General features: G+C 52.6%; 4 protein-coding genes across 4 annotated transcripts; 2 read left to right on the top strand and 2 right to left on the bottom strand.

Annotated features, from left to right (window-relative positions):
• Positions 1-364: 364 nt before the first annotated feature.
• mvp1 (sorting nexin Mvp1) lies at positions 365-6,948 on the top strand (the record flags this gene model as incomplete). The annotated part of the gene is made up of 9 exons (XM_025649454.1): positions 365-2,911; positions 2,959-3,646; positions 4,297-4,454; positions 4,493-4,951; positions 5,006-5,030; positions 5,178-5,804; positions 5,885-6,006; positions 6,063-6,656; positions 6,739-6,948. The coding sequence occupies 9 exons, from the start codon at positions 365-367 to the stop codon at positions 6,946-6,948; spliced, it is 5,430 nt and encodes a 1,809-aa protein (XP_025500523.1).
• A 2,397-nt stretch (positions 6,949-9,345) lies between these two features.
• BO66DRAFT_169953 (Na+/H+ antiporter Nha1) lies at positions 9,346-13,117 on the top strand. Its single transcript, XM_025642294.1, has one exon. The coding sequence runs from the start codon at positions 9,841-9,843 to the stop codon at positions 13,054-13,056; it is 3,216 nt and encodes a 1,071-aa protein (XP_025500522.1). The 5' UTR covers positions 9,346-9,840; the 3' UTR covers positions 13,057-13,117.
• Positions 13,118-16,482: 3,365 nt separating this feature from the next.
• On the bottom strand, positions 16,483-17,169 carry BO66DRAFT_169939 (uncharacterized protein). The gene is made up of 2 exons (XM_025642293.1): positions 16,988-17,169; positions 16,483-16,939 (listed from the first exon to the last, which is right to left on the bottom strand). Exons 1-2 carry the CDS (start codon positions 17,033-17,035, stop codon positions 16,574-16,576), a joined length of 414 nt encoding a protein of 137 aa, XP_025500521.1. The 5' UTR covers positions 17,036-17,169; the 3' UTR covers positions 16,483-16,573.
• A 1,707-nt stretch (positions 17,170-18,876) lies between these two features.
• Positions 18,877-20,155, bottom strand: BO66DRAFT_404482 (uncharacterized protein; the record flags this gene model as incomplete). Its single annotated transcript, XM_025648932.1, has 4 exons — positions 18,877-19,061; positions 19,492-19,598; positions 19,816-19,881; positions 20,103-20,155. 4 exons carry the CDS (start codon positions 20,153-20,155, stop codon positions 18,877-18,879), a joined length of 411 nt encoding a protein of 136 aa, XP_025500520.1.
• Positions 20,156-20,439: the final 284 nt, after the last annotated feature.

The raw sequence follows: 20,439 nt of genomic DNA, 5'->3' as shown, positions 1-20,439 counted from the left end.
GCGCAATTCATGTCCTTCTTTTACATGTTCTCTCCGTTATCTCTCCTACAACCTCCTTTCAGGTGATGAGCTTCTGCTCATCATCTGGAGTCTCTCAATTGATGGCCACTGGACATGGCGAACAGAGGGCTATCCACCCCTTCTTTCGCAAAGGTCGTTCCCCTGTTCGTCATTCAGTTCATACAAAGGCTGACTGTGAGCAGATTTCGGAGTAGCACCCGACCCAATTATCCATAACCCCGTCAATGATGCTGCCGCGCAGCCCCAACTATCTCACGGCGACAGTGCCCGGCCTATCTCAGAAATCAACAACCCTCCTAATTCCTCCGAATCTTGCGACACATCCCGCGTCCACTCGTTAGCTATGCTCGATCATGATCCAAATTCCGAACGAAGGAAACGAAGGAAGACAGACAAAGATGACCCGGCAGAGACGACACAGGTTACGGTCAATCCGTCCTCAACCAAGCCTGAATCCGGGGAGTCACAGCCTAAGACACCGACCAGTCCGGGAATTGAAAACCCTCCACCCAGCAATCCTCAGGTCGTAATCGCGTCAGGGGAGAGAAGGTCGCCCAGGCAGAAGACAATTAAATTGAATGCCAATGGGAAATTATTGTCGTCGCCGGTGTCTGCTAGGGTTGAGGACAATCCGAGAAAGGGGAGGAAGAATAAACGCGGCAAAGCAGCTGACCAAAAGGCTCAGCCTCTTGGGAGCAAGGTTGTCATCATTAAATACAATGTGGAAGCGAATTCGGAGAATAGGCTTGCCCAGCTCATAGACGACATTATCAGTGGTCGGAAGAAACACATCGCAGCCACAAAGCCTCTCCACCAGACCACGGCCCCTTCTATACCTAAACAGGAGCAGTCTGCTAAAGCGACCCATCCGTTCTTCCTGAAGAAGTCCTCTCAAAAGGCGAATCACTGCAACACTCAGATAGACGCTCATGAGGCAACCCCCCCGAACTCCCAACGAAAAGACACTAAGCAAGTCGACTCGACGCCGAGATTCCCTCTCCAATCTAGCTCAAGCTTTTTAGGATCATCAACACCGACTTCATTCGCTAAGCGGCCTAGATACTCCGAACTCGCGCACCCAATCTGGCCACCTCATGGCCTCACACACGTCAGGGGCACACCAGACGATCTCGAATCCTACAGCCTCAATGATGACATGAGGGGCCTAGGTCCGAAGAAGTCCAAAACTGCTGCGATCAATGTCTCCGACGACGAAAATGTCCTCTTACTTCGGCTACCCAAGAACCCCTCCGCTGCGTCAGGAATACTCAGAATACCTGGGAGACACGTTGCCAGTGGGAAGATCCTACAATGCGCCGTCACCAGACAACTTTCCGAACAAGCTTCATCTGTACGAACGAAGAAGAGTACTCTGAATAAGACTTGTCACGCTGCCCTCGCCAAACTCCACGCTTCGCTTACCAGTTCCATGTCCGCTTTTGACCTTGGTCTTTGCGACACCGCTAGCTGGACTCAAAAATACGCTCCCCAATCTGCAGAGCAGGTTCTCCAGGCCACGAGGGAAGTCTTCATGCTGCGCGATTGGCTGCAGTATCTCAAGGTCACCGCGGTCGACACAGGCAAACCACAAAAAGACGATGCGGCGAAAAAGAAGACGGAGGAGAGGAAGCGCAAGAAGCGCAAGAAGGACAAGCTGGACGGGTTTATCGTATCCAGTGAAGAGGAAGCCTCCGAGATGGACGAAATTTCTGGCTCGGATGATGAACTCGCTGCGGACATGACCACCAAAAAGACCGTCGTTCGTGCTGGTGACATGGCGCTAGGTTCAAAATCTGGGACCGAGAAAACCCGCATGTCCAATGTCATCTTGATAAGCGGTCCTTCGGGGTGTGGCAAGACGGCATCGATTCATGCAGTAGCCAAGGAGCTGGACTTTGAGGTGTTCGAAATCAACCCGGGAAATCGCCGGAGCGCCAAGGACATCCTGGACCGTGTAGGTGACATGACACGCAACCATCTGGTCCATCACCACCACGCCCATGACAGTGCATCTGATGGAAGTGGTGTCGAGCTAGTGGACCCGAAACAGAATAAACTCAAAGGGTTCTTCCAGTCAACATCAACTGTCAAGTCAGGGGCCAAGCCGGCACCCGAACCAAAATCCTCAACACTAGAGTCAGAGACGAAGCGTCCTCGCAGCCAGAAGCAATCTTTCATTCTTCTGGAGGAGGCAGACATTCTTTTCGAAGAAGACAAGGGATTCTGGTCCGGGGTGATGACGCTAATCAGCCAATCGAAACGGCCAATCATCATCACCTGCAACAACGAGAAACTTCTTCCACTCCAAGACATCTCCTTTCATGCCATACTTCGCTACCGACCTCCTCCAAAAGTTCTTGCTGTTGACTATCTCCTTCTCGTGGCTGCCAATGAGGGCCACATGCTTAAACGAGGAGCGGTCGAGAGCCTCTACGACAGCACAGGTCGGGATCTCCGGCGATCTATCATGGAGTTGGATTTCTGGTGCCAGATGACGATCGGCAGCGAGAAGTCCGGCCTTGACTGGATCCTTGATCGCTGGCCGCGGGGGTTGGACCTTGATCCGAACGGTGACCCTCTTCGGGTGCTGAGTCTTAATGCATACGAGCCATTCATGGGCTGGTTTGGGCGCGACATGCTGCAAAGTCACGGACCAGACAGTGAGGTTGAACCTCGACTAGAGTCACTTGCATGGTGGCGGCTTAGCATGCAGGAAACACAGACCATGAACACTGTCAGGCAGTCTGATTCGTATCATTCGGGCACGAAACAGGTGCAAACGATATCCAACGCTGATCATCTAGAAACGTTATTGCAAAAGTCCAAATTTGCCGATCTACAAAGTGACCTTGACCTTCTCTGCTCCCGCTGCTCACTTGACATGAAGCTGGTAAGAGCCTCTCTTCATATGCTAAATCTTCGAGTTAACACATTTAGGACACTATGGATCCCTCAATCCCTCCATTACCGGAAAAGCAAAGGACAAACTACACGGAAGGTTATCAATTGCTCTCCGCCGATATCATGCCGGAGTACACAGCAATGCCGGCGGCCATGGGCTGCACCTTCGAGACTTTACTAGAGAAGACTTTCCCGCATGAATATCAAAAGGACAAGCAGTCTCCTGATATGAAAGCCTCGGATAAGAAGACTCCAGATCCTGAATCGGAGTATGGCGCAAGGGTCCTGCAAAAAGTGACTAACCCCCCCAGTGCTGGTCTTGGCCGTGCTGAATTCAATGCGGCCTTCGAGCCTATGACACGAGCGGATTACATCTTCCCCATACCCACTGGCCGCTTGGCACCTTCATTTGAAAACGGAATGCGTCCCATCGCTGAGGATCTAGGACCGTATATCCGAGGAATCATGGCCTATGATCTCCGCTTGGCACACCGTCGGCTACAGCTGGGTGAAATTCTCTCCAGTGATGGGAAGGGGGCCAAGCGCACACGACAGACCCGAGCCAGTCGAGCAGCGCTTGAGGGGGGTGACAAAGCATATACTCGGAAGGAGAGATGGTTTCCATCGGATGCCAATCCGTCGCTGGTGTTCGCGACGGGCAAGCAGGAATGGCAGGAAATCCTGGCACGGAAGGGCTACTTTGTTGTATCGCCCCCTGGGGAAGGTCAGGTGGAATGCAACGATCGGTCATCCGAGAGCTCGAGCGAGGGAGGCATATAGATAGAGGAGGTTAGCGACGCGACAGCGTTTGATGCGCGGAGACGACTGCAGGGCAGAGCTCGGCGATGCGATTCAGCATTGATTCCCCAGAACCTATATTTTTAGTGTATATAACTTGGAGCAATGTATGAGTAGCTCGATATTTCCAAGTTTTTTATATGTTACTGGGATTTCAACATTGCGGTGAAGAGATACGTACCTCGATCGTTTTACCTTGTATGTCCTCCGTACTCTGTAGCTGGTTCGTATGAGCGGGGGGGGTTGAGGTGCAGTGGGCAAGGATGGAGCTCGGAAATGGCTGAGAAGGGATTAGTTGGTGGTTTGGTGGTTCCCGCAGTGGATCGGCGAGGGCGACATCACTCCATCCATTCCATTCCTCCTCCCTCAGCTGGGCTCTCCTTCGCAAACGCGTTTCCTTATCACCGCCCTCCTCTCCCTCCTCCCTCTCCACCTTTGCTCCAGCAACCACAACAAAACCTCCAACTCCCAACCTCAATCTCCCTTTGTTCAAGGAAAAGAAGAAGAGCAGGACCTTTTCTATCTTCCCCCCCCCCTTCCTAATTGTCGGTGTGCGCACTTGTAACAGTCTAACAGTCCTGGCAACTATTTTTATATTAGCTTGTTTTCCTCCCTTATCAGCCTCCTTCGCTCCCTCCCGCCTCCGACCGCACTCCGCTTCGTCATTGCCTTGGCCTCCTGCGACATCAACAACACTTCCACCATCACCCCCCTATACCGACTGTTCGCCCTCTGTTGACATTCCATGTCGCTCTTTGGCACATCTCCCGAGGATCCGGCGCTGGGTAATTCCGCGCAGAGATCCAAGTCCTCCCTTTTCGCAGACGAGCCGTCCTTTGGTGGGAACACAGGAAATGCGGGTTCCTCCTCCCTCTTCGCCGACGACGAGGGGCTGAACTCCGGCTCGCTCTGGGGCAACAGTGTCAACAAACGGACGAAACACCAAATTGTGAAGACTCTTCTTCCGCAAGATGAGGTTCCTGACAGCTATATCGATGCGTACGATCTGGTGCTCAGTGAGGGGGATCGCGTGGGCAGTGGTGTGGGCCTGACGTCCGTCCGCGAAATCCTGTCGAGCAGCGGACTCAGTGCCAGCGATCAGGAGAAAATCCTGAATCTGGTTGTCTCGGGCGATTTAGACAGCTCCACTGGCCTAGGACGTGGCGAGTTCAGCGTGCTTCTGGCCCTCGTGGGCCTAGCGCAGGAAGGGGAGGACCTGACATTCGATACGGTTGACGATCGACGCAAGAGTGAGTTGTCGCGGACCCTCCATGTCATCCTTTAGACCCGACTCGTGCAGCTAACAGCAAGTGCGCGGCCCACTTGAACAGAGCTCCCGCAGCCCAGGTGCTCTTATTTCGACGCATTGCGCGCTAAACACGAAACTGCTACATCGGGTCAGTCGTCGCAACAAGACCGTCCCACTACGCCTCCTGCCCCTGCCACCCCGCCGCCAGAGCCAAGCTCAACTCATTCGCGACAGTCCGCCCGTGGGTCCATGGGCAGCTTTGAAGCCGATCCGTGGGGAAGCCCTCAGCTGCATCGAGGACACGCCCATGCCCAAACCGAATCCGAACACCCCGTTCTCAATGGTTATGGCAGCGTACGATCCGGGACCAATGCATGGGCTAGCAGAGCCAGTGATACCAGCGGCCCGCAGGATGCGCCAGAGAATCCCCATCCCAATGGAGGGGCGGGCTTGGGTCCTTCTGCTAACCCTGGCTTTGGATGGGGAGACAACATTGGAGATACCTCGGATGGACATGGACTGGGAGGGCCGGTCCGAGCTGGACTTGGAGCCTTTGGCCCACCCGGGAGCGACCAAGGCGACTCCAATCCCCGTCGCCGGTCCTTAGGCATCGGTAGAGTTACGAATACCCGTATGGAGGAGGTGATCACGATCACCCTGCTTCCAGAAAAGGAAGGCATGTTCATGTTCCAGCATCGCAATTATGAAGTCAAGTCTGCCCGCAGAGGGAGCACCGTGGTTCGACGGTACAGTGACTTCGTGTGGCTCCTGGACTGCCTCCACAAACGCTATCCGTTCCGCCAATTGCCACTGCTGCCCCCCAAGAGGATTTCAGGTACGTTCATATTGAGGCTTGCTACAAGCTGTCCTCCAAGCTTACACACCTTTCCCAAGTCAATGGCACTCACCTTTCAGCGGACTCCAATTCCTTCCTGGAAAAACGTCGTAGGGGACTTGTACGATTTACGAATGCGCTCGTTCGGCATCCGGTCTTGAGCCAGGAGCAATTGGTGGTTATGTTCTTGACGGTTCCGACAGTAGGTCTTGTGGATTCGTTGTGGTCAAAGCGGTGGATGGTCTGACATTGGGACAGGAACTTTCGGTGTGGCGGAAACAGGCGACCATTTCAGTGCAGGACGAATTTGCGGGCCGAGCCCTACCCCCCGATCTTGAAGACTCGCTCCCCTCCAACTTAACAGACCTGTTCGATACGGTCCGCGGTGGGGTCAAACGGTCGGCAGAGGTGTACATCAACCTGTGCACGCTGTTGGAGCGGTTAGCGAAGCGCAACGAGGGGCTTGCTGCCGATCACCTGCGGTTCTCCCTGGCGCTGCAGTCGCTGACCGAGGTGACACGCGACACCTACGCAGTGGATACGAACGATGTGCCGTCGCTCAACGAGGGAATCAAGGCCACGGCACGGCATCTGTCGGCAAGCCAGAGTCTGCTGGAGGACGAGGCTCGGGCTTGGGAAGATGGGATGTTGGAGGACCTCAAGCGCCAACGCGACTGTCTGGTCAGTGTGCGAGAGATGTTTGATCGGCGGGACCGATATGCTCGTAACAACATCCCCCAATTGGAGCGTCGCATTGAGAACAACGAGCGCAAGCTGCAGGAGCTGCGGGCCCGGCCCCAGAACACGGTCAAACCGGGCGAAATTGAAAAGGTGGAAGAAGCCATCTTCAAGGTATGTGGAATGTTCATTTCTGATTCTGATTCAGTGGTCCAGACTAGGATGGCTAACCCGGTTGCCTCGTCGGGGATTGCAGGACAAGGAATCGATTGTGCAACAACACGCACGTGGGGTGTTTATCAAGGAGTGCATTCGGGACGAACTCGTGTTTTTCCAGCAAAGTCAGTATCACATCAGCCGGCTGCATCAAGACTGGAGTCAGGAGCGGGTCAAGTACTCGGAGCTGCAGGCGGACAACTGGCGGTCACTCAGCGATCAAGTGGAGGGCATGCCGTTAGGGGACTGATGCACTGATGCACGTGTCAATTACTGGCACTGAACATTGCTTTTTCTTCTTTTTTTTCTCTCGTTTTTTGGTCTTGAATTCTTGCGCCGTGCCTCCTGCCTACTGTATCTCAGAGAATTTTTTCTTTACTCGCGCTATCCTGCCGAAGTGATTTTTGATCGTGGTTTTCCTGCAGCGACTCTAGCCCCCTGTACGCATCCCTGTTTGGCAGACGGACCTACCGCCTGCAGAGTGTTAATTTTAGGTTTTTTTTTCTTCTGGACAGTTGAACGGTTGCCGTTTTGGAGACCTTGCTCTGATGGTCCCCGAGTGCAGAGATCACGGGTTGGACACATGGTTGGGTTGCTTGCTTGGTTGGGAGTGACCTGCAGGAGACATTGCATCGCTGGGCCCGGCCAAATCAGGCGTACCGTGCTGTAGTGTGAGGTATCTACTAGTTATTCCTTGTTCGTGCCCGGCACATTGGTTAACCACAGCTGTTCCATAGGTGTCGGCCAGTTAGGTCTCTTCTCCGCTGTTACGTGGAGGTGATCAAGATACTCTTAATGCTTGTTCTTTTTTTTTCTTTTTGTGATAAACCGGGTAAATATATAAACTATTGAACCGGCGCGGGCGGACTTAGTGACCGAAGGAATCACTGTGAGTTTGAGTAGTACCTAGTAGTGTTTGCCGTCCGTCATGCTGCGCTCTTGAAGCAAGCAAGCAAGCAAGCAAGCAACCACCTGGCAAGCCTGTCAGTGATTTCAAGTGTATGATGGGAAGTACAGGAAGTATTCCGAGTCTCCGGTCGGTCTCGTGATGAGGAGGGAAGAAGGCGGTTAGTCAGGGTCGGGATATCGGCAAGTCGGGATGAACGAATCGCCGACTTGGTTTGAGTCGAAGTGGGGACAATCACTGGAGACTAACCCCAAGAGCGACAAGTGCAGCTCCGCTTTTAGCTCTTGACCGCCAATAAAGACCGGCAGAAACCGAGCATTTGCAGCCTTGCAAGGCTGGGCAAAACGATGGCGGTTAACTTAGTCTCCTTCTGTGTTTAGCCTCGGGGCTAGTCTCTTTTTCTACCTAGTCGTCTCTTCCTGCACGGCAGGTTTGGAGATTGTGTCGTCATGGCCTCATGGCCATGATTGGCACCATGTGGTGGTGGTGATGTGTGAGAGTTTGAGAGAGTCCATTCAGTCTCAGCTGTCATCCCACAATTGTCCTCCCTCCCTATCCAAATGCATACATGCCACCTCTCACACGGGGAAGCACAAAAGAACAGTCCGTCGCAAAAGTCGGATCTGATCTGTACAGTACTTCTGGGGGGAGAAGTTTAAACATGTACCGTACAGTTACAGTAGAGTTGTGGTGGATCAGAATTGTTGGCGGGACACGATTGGAAATGTGATGGGTAATCGGATGCGAGCCCTATTGGTGTGGAGGGATTCCTAGTAGTTTGAGAGGTAACTTATGGGGTACTACGGAGTACCTTCTAGTAGTCTCTTTCCTGGTCGGATGTACAGGGGAGAGTACGGAGTATAGTCAAGGACTAGCTTATAGTTAGCATCTTGTACATACAGAGAGTGTCTCTCTGTAGCGACATCATGACAAGATGTATGTGCAGTATATCAACCCAGCTGTGTCCCGCCTTCATCGGCTCCAAGAATTTCATAACTCCACGACAACTACCGAGTCAGTGCAATCATAACTGGGATCATAATCAGAAATAGTGGAGTCCCGCCAACTGCCAAGCCTCCTCGCCTTCGTCCGTTCCGCGACGAGTGAGTGATTCAGAGCTGTGAAGGAAGTCAGATTCAACGGATTTCCCCGCCGACCGTCGGCCTTCTTTCCCTGGCTCGTCGTCATCAGTCTTGGAAAGGCAGCAAATCTCCGAATCATATTCCTACGCCCAGCTCGTGCCCAGAACTTGGCTTGTTTCTCTTGCTTCAATTCCTCCAATTCCTCCAGTTCCTCCCTCCTCTCTGGTCGTTCCTCTCGGCTTGGATCGGGTGCCGCTGACTTCGTTTCTGGTACCTGTTTCGCCCTCCAAAACTTACTCTCCCTCTCCCTTCCTCGTTCTTTATTTTTTTTTTTTTCTCTCTTGTCTTGTTCTTCTCTTCTCTTTCTTCTTGTTTCTCAGACCTGTGTCTTAGCCTTCACCCTCACCTCCATCTTCCTATCCCATTCCGTGCATCCCGTATTCTTGGGGAAAGCTTCGAATTGTTTGGAGGATCTTGAACTATTCAGTTTCCAGAATCGGTAAGTCATCCTTCCTCTGCTTCTCCCAAAGCGGCAGTCTTTCCTTTGGCCGCCGCCGCCGCCCGCGCCTCTTCCCATTTCCCATTCCTCGCCCTGCGCGATCTTCCCTCCTCTTCTCCCTCTTGAGAAAACACTCGGACCAATGCTTTTTCGCTCATTCCCAATTCTTGTTTATTTCTTTCCTTTTCCCTCGGTTCCGGAAACTAATCGCACGTTCTGCTCTCGCCCACAACAGGAATCCTCTCCTCTCCTCTCCTCTCCTCTCCTCTCCCCTCCCTCCCATACTCTCGATCCCCCTTGCAGGTGACGACGCCCACGAGGCCCTCGACAGGAAACCTCCGTCTTGGGATTTTCTCCGCTTTCGCCTGTCATCGTTTCGGGCCGCATATCATTGATTTTCCAAAAGGCATGCGGAAATTCGGCGTGCGTCCACCTTAAGCGGCGGGTTTCCCCTTGTTAGAGCGCATCCAGGTCCCGATCGGCGGAAGCTCCTCCGAGATCCTCAATCATAACCTGGTTTCGCGGCGCATCGACCTTGAACGAACGAGCGCCCCGGGGAGGAAAAAGGAAATCTGGTACAACAAACAACAATAAAAACAACTTCTACTGGGATAGCGCTTCTCGATCTCGTGCGCTTCCCCCGCCGTCGTAATCATGGCGTGGGATCATTTAGATATCGATAAGCCCCATCTGGCGTACATGATCCTGGGTGGGTTTACCAGTCTGTTCATGTTATGTTCGCTCTTCGTCAAGGAGAAGCTGTACATCGGTGAAGCCACCGTCGCCACTCTGTGTGGTATCATCTTCGGGCCTCATGCGGCCAACCTCTTTAACCCGATGTCCTGGGGCAATGTCGACAAGATCACGCTGGAATGCTCGCGCATCGTCCTGGTTGTCCAGTGCTTTGCCGTCGGAGTCGAATTGCCCAAGGCCTACATGGAACGCCACTGGAAGTCGGTGTTTTTGCTGCTGGTACCCGTCATGACCTGGGGCTGGCTAATCACGAGTCTGTTCATCTGGTGGATGGTGCCGCCTCTCTCGTGGCTCGAGAGTCTGATCTGCGCGTCCTGTGTCACCGCCACCGACCCCGTCCTCGCCTCCTCCGTCGTCGGTAAAGGTAAATTCGCTCGCCGAGTGCCCAAGCACTTGCGAGACCTCTTGTCCGCCGAGTCCGGCTGCAACGACGGCATGGCCTTCCCGTTCATTTATCTGGGGTACTACATCTGGCGCTACCGCCCCCATGCGGGCGAGGTGTCGCTGCATTGGTTCTGTGTAACCATCCTGTACGAGTGTATTTTTGGTGCGGTCTACGGGTTTATCATTGGGTATCTGGCCCGGCACGCGATCAAGCTCGCCGAAAGGAAGGGGCTTATCGATCGTGAAAGTTTCCTGGTCTTCTACTTTGTGCTCGCCGTCTTCTGCGCCGGCTCGGGCAGTCTACTGGGCATGGACGACCTCCTGATCGGCTTTGCCGCCGGCGTGGGCTTCAGTAATGACGGATGGTTTACGGAGAAGACAGAGGAGTCCCACGTGTCCAACGTCATCGATTTGCTACTCAACTTGGCTTACTTTGTGTATTTTGGATCGATCATTCCCTGGGAGGACTACAACAACCCATCGATTGGTCTGCAGCCCTGGCGACTGGTTGTGATAGCGATCCTGGTCATCTTCTTCCGTCGCATTCCGATCATGCTGATATTGAAACCGATTATACCCGATGTGAAAACATGGCGCGAGGCATTGTTCGCTGGCCATTTCGGGCCGATTGGCGTCGGCGCGATCTTTGCGTCGATCTTAGCACGGGCTGAACTGGAGGGACATGGCACCAGTCCATTAGGGGAATCAGAGCTCCCGGCGTCTGGTTCTTCGAATTACTATATCGTTCAGCTCATTTGGCCAATTACGACCTTCATGGTCATTTCCTCGATTTTGGTTCACGGCTCCTCTATCGCCGTCTTTACGCTCGGCAAGCGGATCAACACCCTGACCATCACGTTGTCCTACACCACCGCCAACGAAGAGGGTCCCTCCTGGATGAATCGTCTGCCGCGGGTGCAATCCCTCGCCAAGGGTTCTATGTCCTTCCGCAAACCGGATGAGGATGAATCCTCCAACGAACCCGATTATCCTCCGGGTACACTGCCCCCAATCGGAGTTCCGGGTAACTTCTTGCGTCGTCAGAAGGAAGACGAAACGGACCCGGCACGTGCCCGATCGACGAGTAGGACCCGTAGAAGACGCCGCAGACGTAACGACGGAGCGGGTGGTCCGATCAGCCAGTCGGCCATCGCGCCTCAGCGAACCGCAGATACTGAGAAATCCGAGAAGCAGGAAGAAGAACGCGAAGAGGAGGAAGAACGCGATAGAATCGAACGGGAATCCTCTCCTCCTAACCGGGAGCGCGATCGCTTCGGCCAAGAGCCCGTCATGGAAGTATACCTGGAGGGTCATAACATGATCATGGAGGATGAAGAGGGTAACGTTCTCAAGGTCGAAGACGTCAGTAACATGTCCGCAGAAGAGCAGAAACAACACATCGAGGAACAGCGGCAGAAGTTACAACAGAATTCGGCCGAGTTTGCTCCCTCTCGCTCACATCCCCACGAAAAGGACGAAGGCGAGGAAATCGAGAAGACCCTGGAAGAGAAGGCCGAACGTTCCGTCGAAAAGACTCGGAAGATGATTGGTAACTGGATGAAATTCGGCAAGGGCGGCGATCGTGTCCAGGTGCCCGTTCACACCGAGGAGGAGAAGGCTGCAGCCAAGCGCAAGGCCGAGAAAGAAGTTCACAAGCGCAAGGGCAAGGGCCGCTCCGCTCACGCGTACCAGTTTGGCAACACGATTATCGTCGAGGACGAAGATGGTGAGGTCATCAAGAAGTACTCGATCCCCGCGAAAGAAAAGCCCAAGCCTGAGGGTAACGCTCCGGTTCGACGAGGACTGACCCGGATGGGTACCTGGTTCGGCATGGAGGAAGAGGGTGAAAACTCGCAAGCGGCCCGCAAGGCGGCGCAGGACGAATGGCTGGCAGATGACGGTCTGCGTTTCACCCTGGCTGACGATGGCGACGTCGGAAAGCGCGGCATCGAACACAAGGGTCGTCGCATGACCAAGCATGAATTCGCTCAACAGATCCGCAACCTGGGCCCCAAGGCTCGTCGCGATGTGGTGGAGGAAACCGATGCCCCGGAGCGGGTGAAGGACGTTGCGCGCCAGGAAGCCGAGAAGGCGGAGGAGCAAGAGCAAGAGCGCCCCAAGTCGGATCCCGGTGTTGCACCCTCAGTCCCCGTTTTCGACGATGATTCCGAATCCGAGACAGACCTCAGCGACGATGAATCGGGCCATGGGGTTCCCGGCGACAACGTCGCCGCCTCTCTGGCCCGGTTCAGTCGCGGTACCGCCGCCGATGAGCGGCGCTCCCGCCACCTGAGTCCGAAATCATCGTCTCCGAAGACGCAAGCTCGATCGCGCAGAGATTCCGAGGATGACGGCACCGAACGTGTGCCGCCCGCTCAATTGCGCGAAGCGGCTGGCCTCGCCCGTCCGCCTCAGCAGGCCGATGACGATACGGGCGAAACGCCCGCCGAGCGACGGCGTCGTTTGGCTGCTCTGGGTGAAATCAACAACTCGGACGATTCGGATGACTCCGATACTCCGGTGGATGATGTGGATGAATCCGACAGCGAGAACAACGGCCCAAACCATAGCAGGGTGCAGTTCGCCGATGGCACCAAGGACAGTCGCCAGCAGTCATTCAACGGCGGTAGCTCGGGTGAAGCCCAGGATACGGGGTCGACCTACTCGCGCCACAGCCGCAGTGCCAGCCGTCGCAGCATTTCCTGGGGAGGTGAGAAAGGACGAGAGACATGATCAACAATAAAGAAAAAAAGAGCGGAAGGCGAGAGAGGGGTTTTTGTTCACTGGTCATAGAGAGGGGGGGGGATGTGGAAAAAAGGGGGGGGGAAGGCGGTGAACGGACCCCGAGGGATCCACGCTCCACATTGCTGCTTGCGCGTGCTGCCTTAGAACCAAAAGAGCAGGAGACGAGACGAGACGAGACGGCCTGGCTTGATTCCCTTGCATTGAGCGAGCATTGGGTTGCATGCATGCATTCGTGTGATGATGTTTCTTTCCTGCCCCTTTCCTTTCTTGTGTATAGAGCAAGAGTCACTTGTTTTATATGTGTAACTTACTTCCTACCCGGTTGATCCGGACTTACTCAGGACGGGGGGAGTTTCGACCTGCGATTAGAGGGTTGATTTCCGATGTGATGAGTATGGAGTACATAGATAATTGCATAATGATATTGTTTGGCTACTGGCGTCTTGTATGATTGGAGTGACTATAGTTATGCTGCAGATTTGGCCTAAATCTTCATCTTCGAGGTGACAGATGGTAGGTCAGAAAACTTTTGCCCATATCAACCCATCAATCCACCCACTTGTACCAGCGATCCTTCATCATGAGTCGATCAGAACCTTTGCAAATGCAAGGATCTCAACGAAAACACTGGCACTAACCCTAACACCTGGTGCACGCTTCTACCCTGTCAGTATCAGCGGGTTTGTTGTTGTATGGCTTGCAGATAGGGTTGTGAACATGTCGTCAGAAGGAGATACATCGACCTGGGTCAGTCATGCATAGACGTATCGTCGTGTGAAATGGGTGGATGCGTCGGTGCCTGATTAGAATTGGCGGGTTACTTTGCTGAGCCCATTTGCTTGCTCATCGACCGCTAGGATATCTGCTGGTATGATTGACGGGATCAATGCCCCTGCTGGAATGTGTGCGCGATAGACCACGGTTTCCCTCTCATGCTCCATGGAGATGTGGAATGACTGGTCACCTTACCGATTGCAGTCTCGAGCACCGCCGCTGACTTGCGTGATGTGTCCGCTGGCCAGCATCGCAACCCTCAACCCAAATGATGATGGTACTGGGCTGTGATGGCTGTGGCGGTACGGCTTCTGTCTCCACGCTGGTTCATTCCGTCCCGAGAACGAAAACACCCTGGTCAATCGTTGGTGAGCGAGCAGGTATGAACGAGAAGAACTTGCTGCCGCAGTATTGGGGAAACTCGTCTCGGAGGAGAGATAGACCTCATCTCCCTGGTCCCCTCCCCCTTCCACCTCCCTACCTGCTGCCTCGGCGGTTCTCTCGAGATTCTCCCCGGAAGGAGACTGAGAGCTCGCTCTCTGCTGCTGACTCCTCCCCATCAGAGAGGGTTGTCGGCTGCTCGCTGGGAGGTAGAGCTCCGCGTGGTAACCATTTTGTTGGAAGGGATCGTAAGTCCCTGGCAAGCTTGACGGGGGCAATATCATATGGCGGTGATGAATAAGGAGAGTAGGGGAATTGAAGAAGTAGAGTGTACTCAAGCTGCTGGAAATGCTTCAGCTGAGTGCTGCATATGCTGGGACCACAAGTATGGCGCTTGATCAAGGCGCGAGAGGATCGTCCCCGCATGAGCGTGTGGTCGTTCAGCGCGTCCGACCTCGATCATTTGTCTCATGAAGTCCTCAACAAGGCTTCTTACGTACTGTATAAGGGGTCTGGACTAGACATGAGCACCAGCAGAGTTTGGTTCCGTTCTTCACCATTCCACGAGGGCATGGGAAATCCCTTGCAAAAGGAAAACTTGCTAAAAATCGTGGCCCCAGGATGATTGATCTCCAAGTTTGGGGCAGAGTACTGTGGTGGGAGTTGGCTGTGTCCTTTTCTGATGGACAAGTCTTCTTCTTGTCAGTTTTTAGCTATACATTTCAGATTGAGACAAGGGCCTTAATAAATCAGTAAGCCCCGTTCACGGCAGATACACGAGGTTCACATTATGCTGATCTGGTGGGGGAAGGGAGTGTGAAAACGATGCTTGATGTCGTCAAACATGATTGACTGGTAACTGTTTTGTCTGGCCGGGTAGGTTCACAATAATATACTTTTTATAATGGTTTATCTGAACAATATAGTAGTTCCCGAGGGGATACCTGGTAACAGCACGTCCCAGTACAATGGTACTGTTGTTATATCCGGAGTTCCTTTGCTGTGCTCCCAGAAGCCATATGCCATTTGTATGAGCTGCTTCCCCTCCACATAGTATTGAGGCTTCCAAGCCGAGTAAGGAAGAATGATATGGATTCGATAACTACACCCCGTATAGGGTAACCGGAAGAATGAAAGACTGCTTGATATTGGGCCTAAATAAGAGGCTATTCATGAGGCTAGGTCGGTGGAGTATGTAGGTGTGGAACTAAAGTAGGTACAATCGACCCCGAGACGTTCGGGGTGTCAATACCGTCTGGGCGAGGCGCTGCTTGATGTCCCCTCTTGCGGTATGAGTGTGTGGGTTGAAATCTCCATGATAACGATCATGGTAATCACCTCCGATGTTTGAAATAAGATCTTGTTCCGAGTACACGAAGGTTCCATCTAGATTAGTTGCAAAGATGAAATGCCAGTACGGCTTCCGTACAAATATCTGTGCGACATTGCGGAGTGTATCTTCCAGTCGGGCAATTTCCTGTCGTTGGAACCGTATAGTCCGCAAGAGATTCTCTTCATTTGCGTAATGCCTAGACCTCTCTTGGGAGAGCTCCCACTCGGCTTCAGTTCTGCATCCGTCAGGGCCCGGGAGGCACCGACAGTACAGAGAGGCATTCTATCTGAGCCAGATGTTCCATCCCTGTTTATCAACGAGAAGCGTTGAAACGGTGGGCAGGGCATCTGGGAGCTTGTCCGATAAGACTTTGTGTCCTTGTTTGTACTGAGTATTGTGTTCGATGGCGTCTCCACCGGCACCAGCTTCCTCGCCGTTCATCTTAGTGTGCGTCAGAGGCGTTACGTTACGTCACGGCCACCAATCGGGTGGTCGCGTTGCCCGGAATCTGGAAAGTTTATGAAGTTATTTGATGATCTTGACGCTGTGGGAGGTAGACAGGGTCGCGTCAAGCGGAGGGCTCATAACCAGATGAGAGCGTGAAAGACGATTGGATTGGGCTATCTGGCATAACTTATGGCCTAGAATGGCGACGAAGAACGAACGTGGTTATGATTTGTCCAACTCATTTCGGCATATGCTATGACGGCCTTCTTCCGCACTTGCACGTTCCTCCAAGAGCGTGTCGTTGTTATGGGGGAGGTTTCCGCGAAGGGGATGACCTCTAAACAGCCATAGCATGTGTGACTGTGCAACTCGGCCACCGCAAAGGACATGATAGGCTTTGTACTGGGCGAAGAGATCAATAGTTCTGAAGCTTGAGAATGATCAATCGGCCCTGAGGAATGTGTTCGGTCTCGAACTATTCTTCGAAGTCGAAGTCGGTAGGAGACTTGTTGAGAAGTTCATCCTTTTGGAGAAACTTGATGGCTAGGTATAGCCAAGCGTCCGAGAGTCTTACTCCATATAGAGAGATGTGATGAACCGTGTCGCTTCTCTTCTATACATGCCTTGCCGCCATCTTTGGTACTTTCTGGGCCGTGTGAATTGCGGATTATAATCGGTCTCAGTATGCTTGTGGTTCAATGCGGCAGTGCCCCAGATACACGACCAGGTCGATCTTGGGTCTCTCGGCACAAGCGGGCCATCAACCATAAGACTCGTGACCCCAGTATTAATGCCCCCACTGCCTTTGCCGAAGACGCTTGCATCTATCCTGGCAGAACTTGTGACAGCTTGAAGATGTGTATTCGTGTGTAGCCAGCGGATACGTGGTCTCTCCAAGGTGGAAGTGGTGAAGTCCGAGGTCACGCGACCACAGAACTAAGCCCGTCAGTGACAGAATCTTTCTCTAGATAGTGAGTGACTTACTGGGCAAGGATAGCCGAAAGCAACTGATGATTTAGCGTGCCATGTCATCGGTGAGAATGCTCACCGCGGGCTGATGAACCTGTAGTATGGTGCGAGCTCTGTCCTCGATGGGAATGCCATCATGGCCCGGGCGCTCTTAGTGCGTCGAGCTGCTCTTTCAATTCCTCAAAGTCCTCGTTGATCTCGCGAGACCAATTTGTTTCAACGTTTTTGTATATGTCATATGTGACGAACTTGTACGCTAGGTACTAGTCGGTCCGACGTCCGCTTGCCAGAATCTTCTGCTTCTCAACGATAGCTGCTAATGGCAGGGTTGTCTACCCATAGTCAAGACTTGTCGTCCTTCTGTGCAACTCCATGCTCACGAAAGTGATCGTAACCTTAAGCAAAGAGTGCCGGCAAAGGCTTCTTTTCCCTTTAGAAGCATAGTACTCACCACATTTGTGTTCGACAGGGATTGTGTGTGCTGGAAGTGGTCACGCAATGCATACACGTAATTACCATCGGCGGCCACTGTGGTTTCTAGGGCTTTTAGATTCCACGTAGGCGCCAACAGTGGAGCGGTGACCCGGCTCATTGCTCAGCGACAGGCTCATACCATTTCGATCAGCACCAGCGTCGGTCATCCTGCTCATTCTTGGGCCTTAGCAGCCTTGTAACATGAGCTGCAAAGTGGTTTTCTGGATGAACATACCAACCTGAGTCAGGCCAAAAGTTCTCTGTCTACAATGTTCTCTCACGCTTGAGTCCCATTGCGGGCTTCTTTGTGGCCCACACCCAAAATCACTGTTGGACACTTAGCGCTCTCCAAAATCCCAATCTGGTACCAACAAATCGTGTTGACGCCACGCCGAGGAACCTTGCGTTCGATCGTGTCCAGGATTCCACCTGAAGAAGATTGGGTCCGACGGAGTGCAGGGGGTGTGCACAGGATTGAGGTTTCACAAAACGTGGATCGAGTATCTCTACCGCTATGTTGTTGATGCCCTGCTGGTGTAAGTAAGGACGTCTCGTACAAACCCAATCCCATGGTTGACCGAGGTGCTCTTTGGTGGCCAGGATCTTGTAGGTGAACTTGGGCGCACTGCTGCTATCGTGCACTGATCTGCGGATGTAGAAGAGGATTTTTCTGATTCGTACTCGGCTATCTTTGCTGGTATTTCTTCGCTTAGAGCATCCATTAATTACATGTCGACATCTATATGATGATCAGAAAACATTAGTATAAACCGTCTGTAAAAGGGTTTCAGCTTGCCAGGACACCAGACCCCAGTCAATTATATCATCTATAAAATCATCCTCATCCTGCTGAGAAGTATTTAGTGGCAGGTTTTTAGTGTCAGCAGATTTGTAACACGTAGAACTTAGAGTGGACGCCATCAAGTCTTAGCAAAGAGACTTTTGGTGTTTTGTCTATAGGCTTACTTGGCAAGCCTGATGTGTCCGTCTTCCGAGTGAGGATAGTAACCCTTGATTGGCTAATTGCCGAGAATGCGCTGTATCTGATGACACCTGCGAGAAAGGTAGAAGATGGATGAATTCTGACTACGTCAGGTCGACTGGGAGAACCAGCTAGGGCCACCGAGATGGACAGTGAGCGAGCAGCCTCGGGCAAGGCCGCCGGGCCGCCGTCAGTATCCATTGATTGATGCCCCACTTTCCAATCACGTACCAAGAAAGCCCATCATGCGATCCAAAACGTTCGCCCGCGAGCACGTTTAGGGCTCCACCGGTGTATACCGCGGTGAAACCATTTTCGCGGGCTATGATAAGGGAAAACCCTCAGCATTGAGAGTCGTCGGGTATCCGAGAGAGACATACCCAGGGTGCAATACGCACGCCAGTCTTTCTCAAGGTCTCTACAATAGCAGATGGCTTTGTAGAGAGTCTCACATGGCCGTCATTCTGTTGTTCTTGATGGTGGCAAGGGTCTGATTTTCGGGATGGGTAATAATGCTGCAGGCGAAGCCCACCCAAAGCCGCTTAGGAGCATGGTAGACACAATATCCCTCAATCCATGAGGGGTGCGGCAGGTGGATGGGGGCGGTTGCATTTCGGATTATCCGGGGACGCTCTGGATCGAGATGTGGCGCACCAGGCTTATGTTTAACGTAGCGGCCGTGGTCTATCAACCGGCTCGACAACAACCTCCGAGTAGCAAGTCATCTTCCGGCGTTCTGATTGAATCTCTCCTGCAGCCCAGTCTCATCTTCGAAGAAGACGTGGATCCGTCCAGTTATATCCTTTCAGTATTCGATGCGGTTCTTTCGAACTGGAAGGTACACTTTGCGCCCGAATGTGCGCCATGGCGGCGCTATGCTTTGCAATATGTTATGACAGTATACTGTGCCTTGGGGTCGTCATGTCTAACCCTGCGGTCTCAATGCTGCCGGCAGCAGGAGTTAAATAAGCTTGGTCTTTCCATGGTCATCAGCTTTGGCATTGCCGTGGCGCTTTCTAGTTTACCTAGTAGTAACCAAGTAGTTAACAAGTAGTTGACTTACTCTGCGCATCGTCGACCTGTTTTTGGGAGGCCCGTCCTCCCTTGTTTCCAGTTTTTGCCACAAAGTCTTCATGTGTGTGTAGGTGTGAGTACTTGTTGTTTGTCGAGCTGTATTGTTTCTTTTCAAGTAGTTAGTAAGCAGTTGGAAAGTAGTTGAAAAGTAATAAAAGATTTAATCTACGGTCCCTTTCGAGCATCCTTCCATTCGGCACAACACCTCGCCATAGTGTATTTCATGTTCGAGATTGGCGTTCTAAGTAGTTGGCAAGTAGTTAGCAACTAATTTCTAAGTATCCAAATGAAAGTTGAGTGAGGTGACACTCACCTGGTCAGGGGGAGGAAGAGAGAGCTGCCCGGAGGCTGCAGTACGCAAATACTACTTGTAGTACTTCTATTTACAAGTAGTCGACAAGTACTTTCCTTACTGGTGGCATCATCAATCTGTTTTTGTGAGGCAGGTCCTTCTTTGTTTTCAGTCTTCCACACAAATTCCTCATGTGTTTGTGAATGCGAATGCAGATTGTCAGTTGAGGAGTTGCTTCTTCCCAACTAGGTAGCAATTACTTCAAATCAGAGTTGAAAGAGATATTGGCCTGCCAACCAGCAACTCACAAGATAGCGATATACCCGTGCTTGTCCACGCGAATGCGAAAGATTTGGTCCATGACAACGGGCCCAACACCTGATACTGGCGTTATCGCTTCCTGTGAGCTTTTAGCAGGATGTTGATGCAGCTGGCATCGACATATCGAAGGCTCTCATCCGGAGTCGCTGTAGGGTCAGAGAAACTTTGGACAGCTCGAGCTCTTTTGGAAATTCGTCAAAGTACATGCTATATCGAGGAATATCTGTGCGAATATATGGCCTTCGCTCACTGTCGACATTAATGATCTCCGGAATTCTGGCGCTTTCAATCTGAAGAGATTTCCCTGGACGTCCACATGAGCTG

Source organism: Aspergillus aculeatinus (assembly GCF_003184765.1).
Source record: "Aspergillus aculeatinus CBS 121060 unplaced genomic scaffold BO66scaffold_48, whole genome shotgun sequence".
NCBI lineage: Eukaryota > Fungi > Ascomycota > Eurotiomycetes > Eurotiales > Aspergillaceae > Aspergillus > Aspergillus aculeatinus.
Note: the sequence above shows the minus strand (reverse complement) of the source record. Positions and strands in the feature narration are given on the sequence as shown.

Coding starts and splice junctions, on each gene's coding strand:
- BO66DRAFT_169953 (XM_025642294.1), top strand. CDS start 9,841: ATGGCGTGGGATCATTTAGATATCGATAAGCCCCATCTGGCGTACATG.
- BO66DRAFT_169939 (XM_025642293.1), bottom strand. CDS start 17,035: ATGACATGGCACGCTAAATCATCAGTTGCTTTCGGCTATCCTTGCCCA. Junction 16,940..16,987: donor CTTTCGGCTATCCTTGCCCA/GTAAGTCACTCA, acceptor TGACGGGCTTAG/TTCTGTGGTCGCGTGACCTC.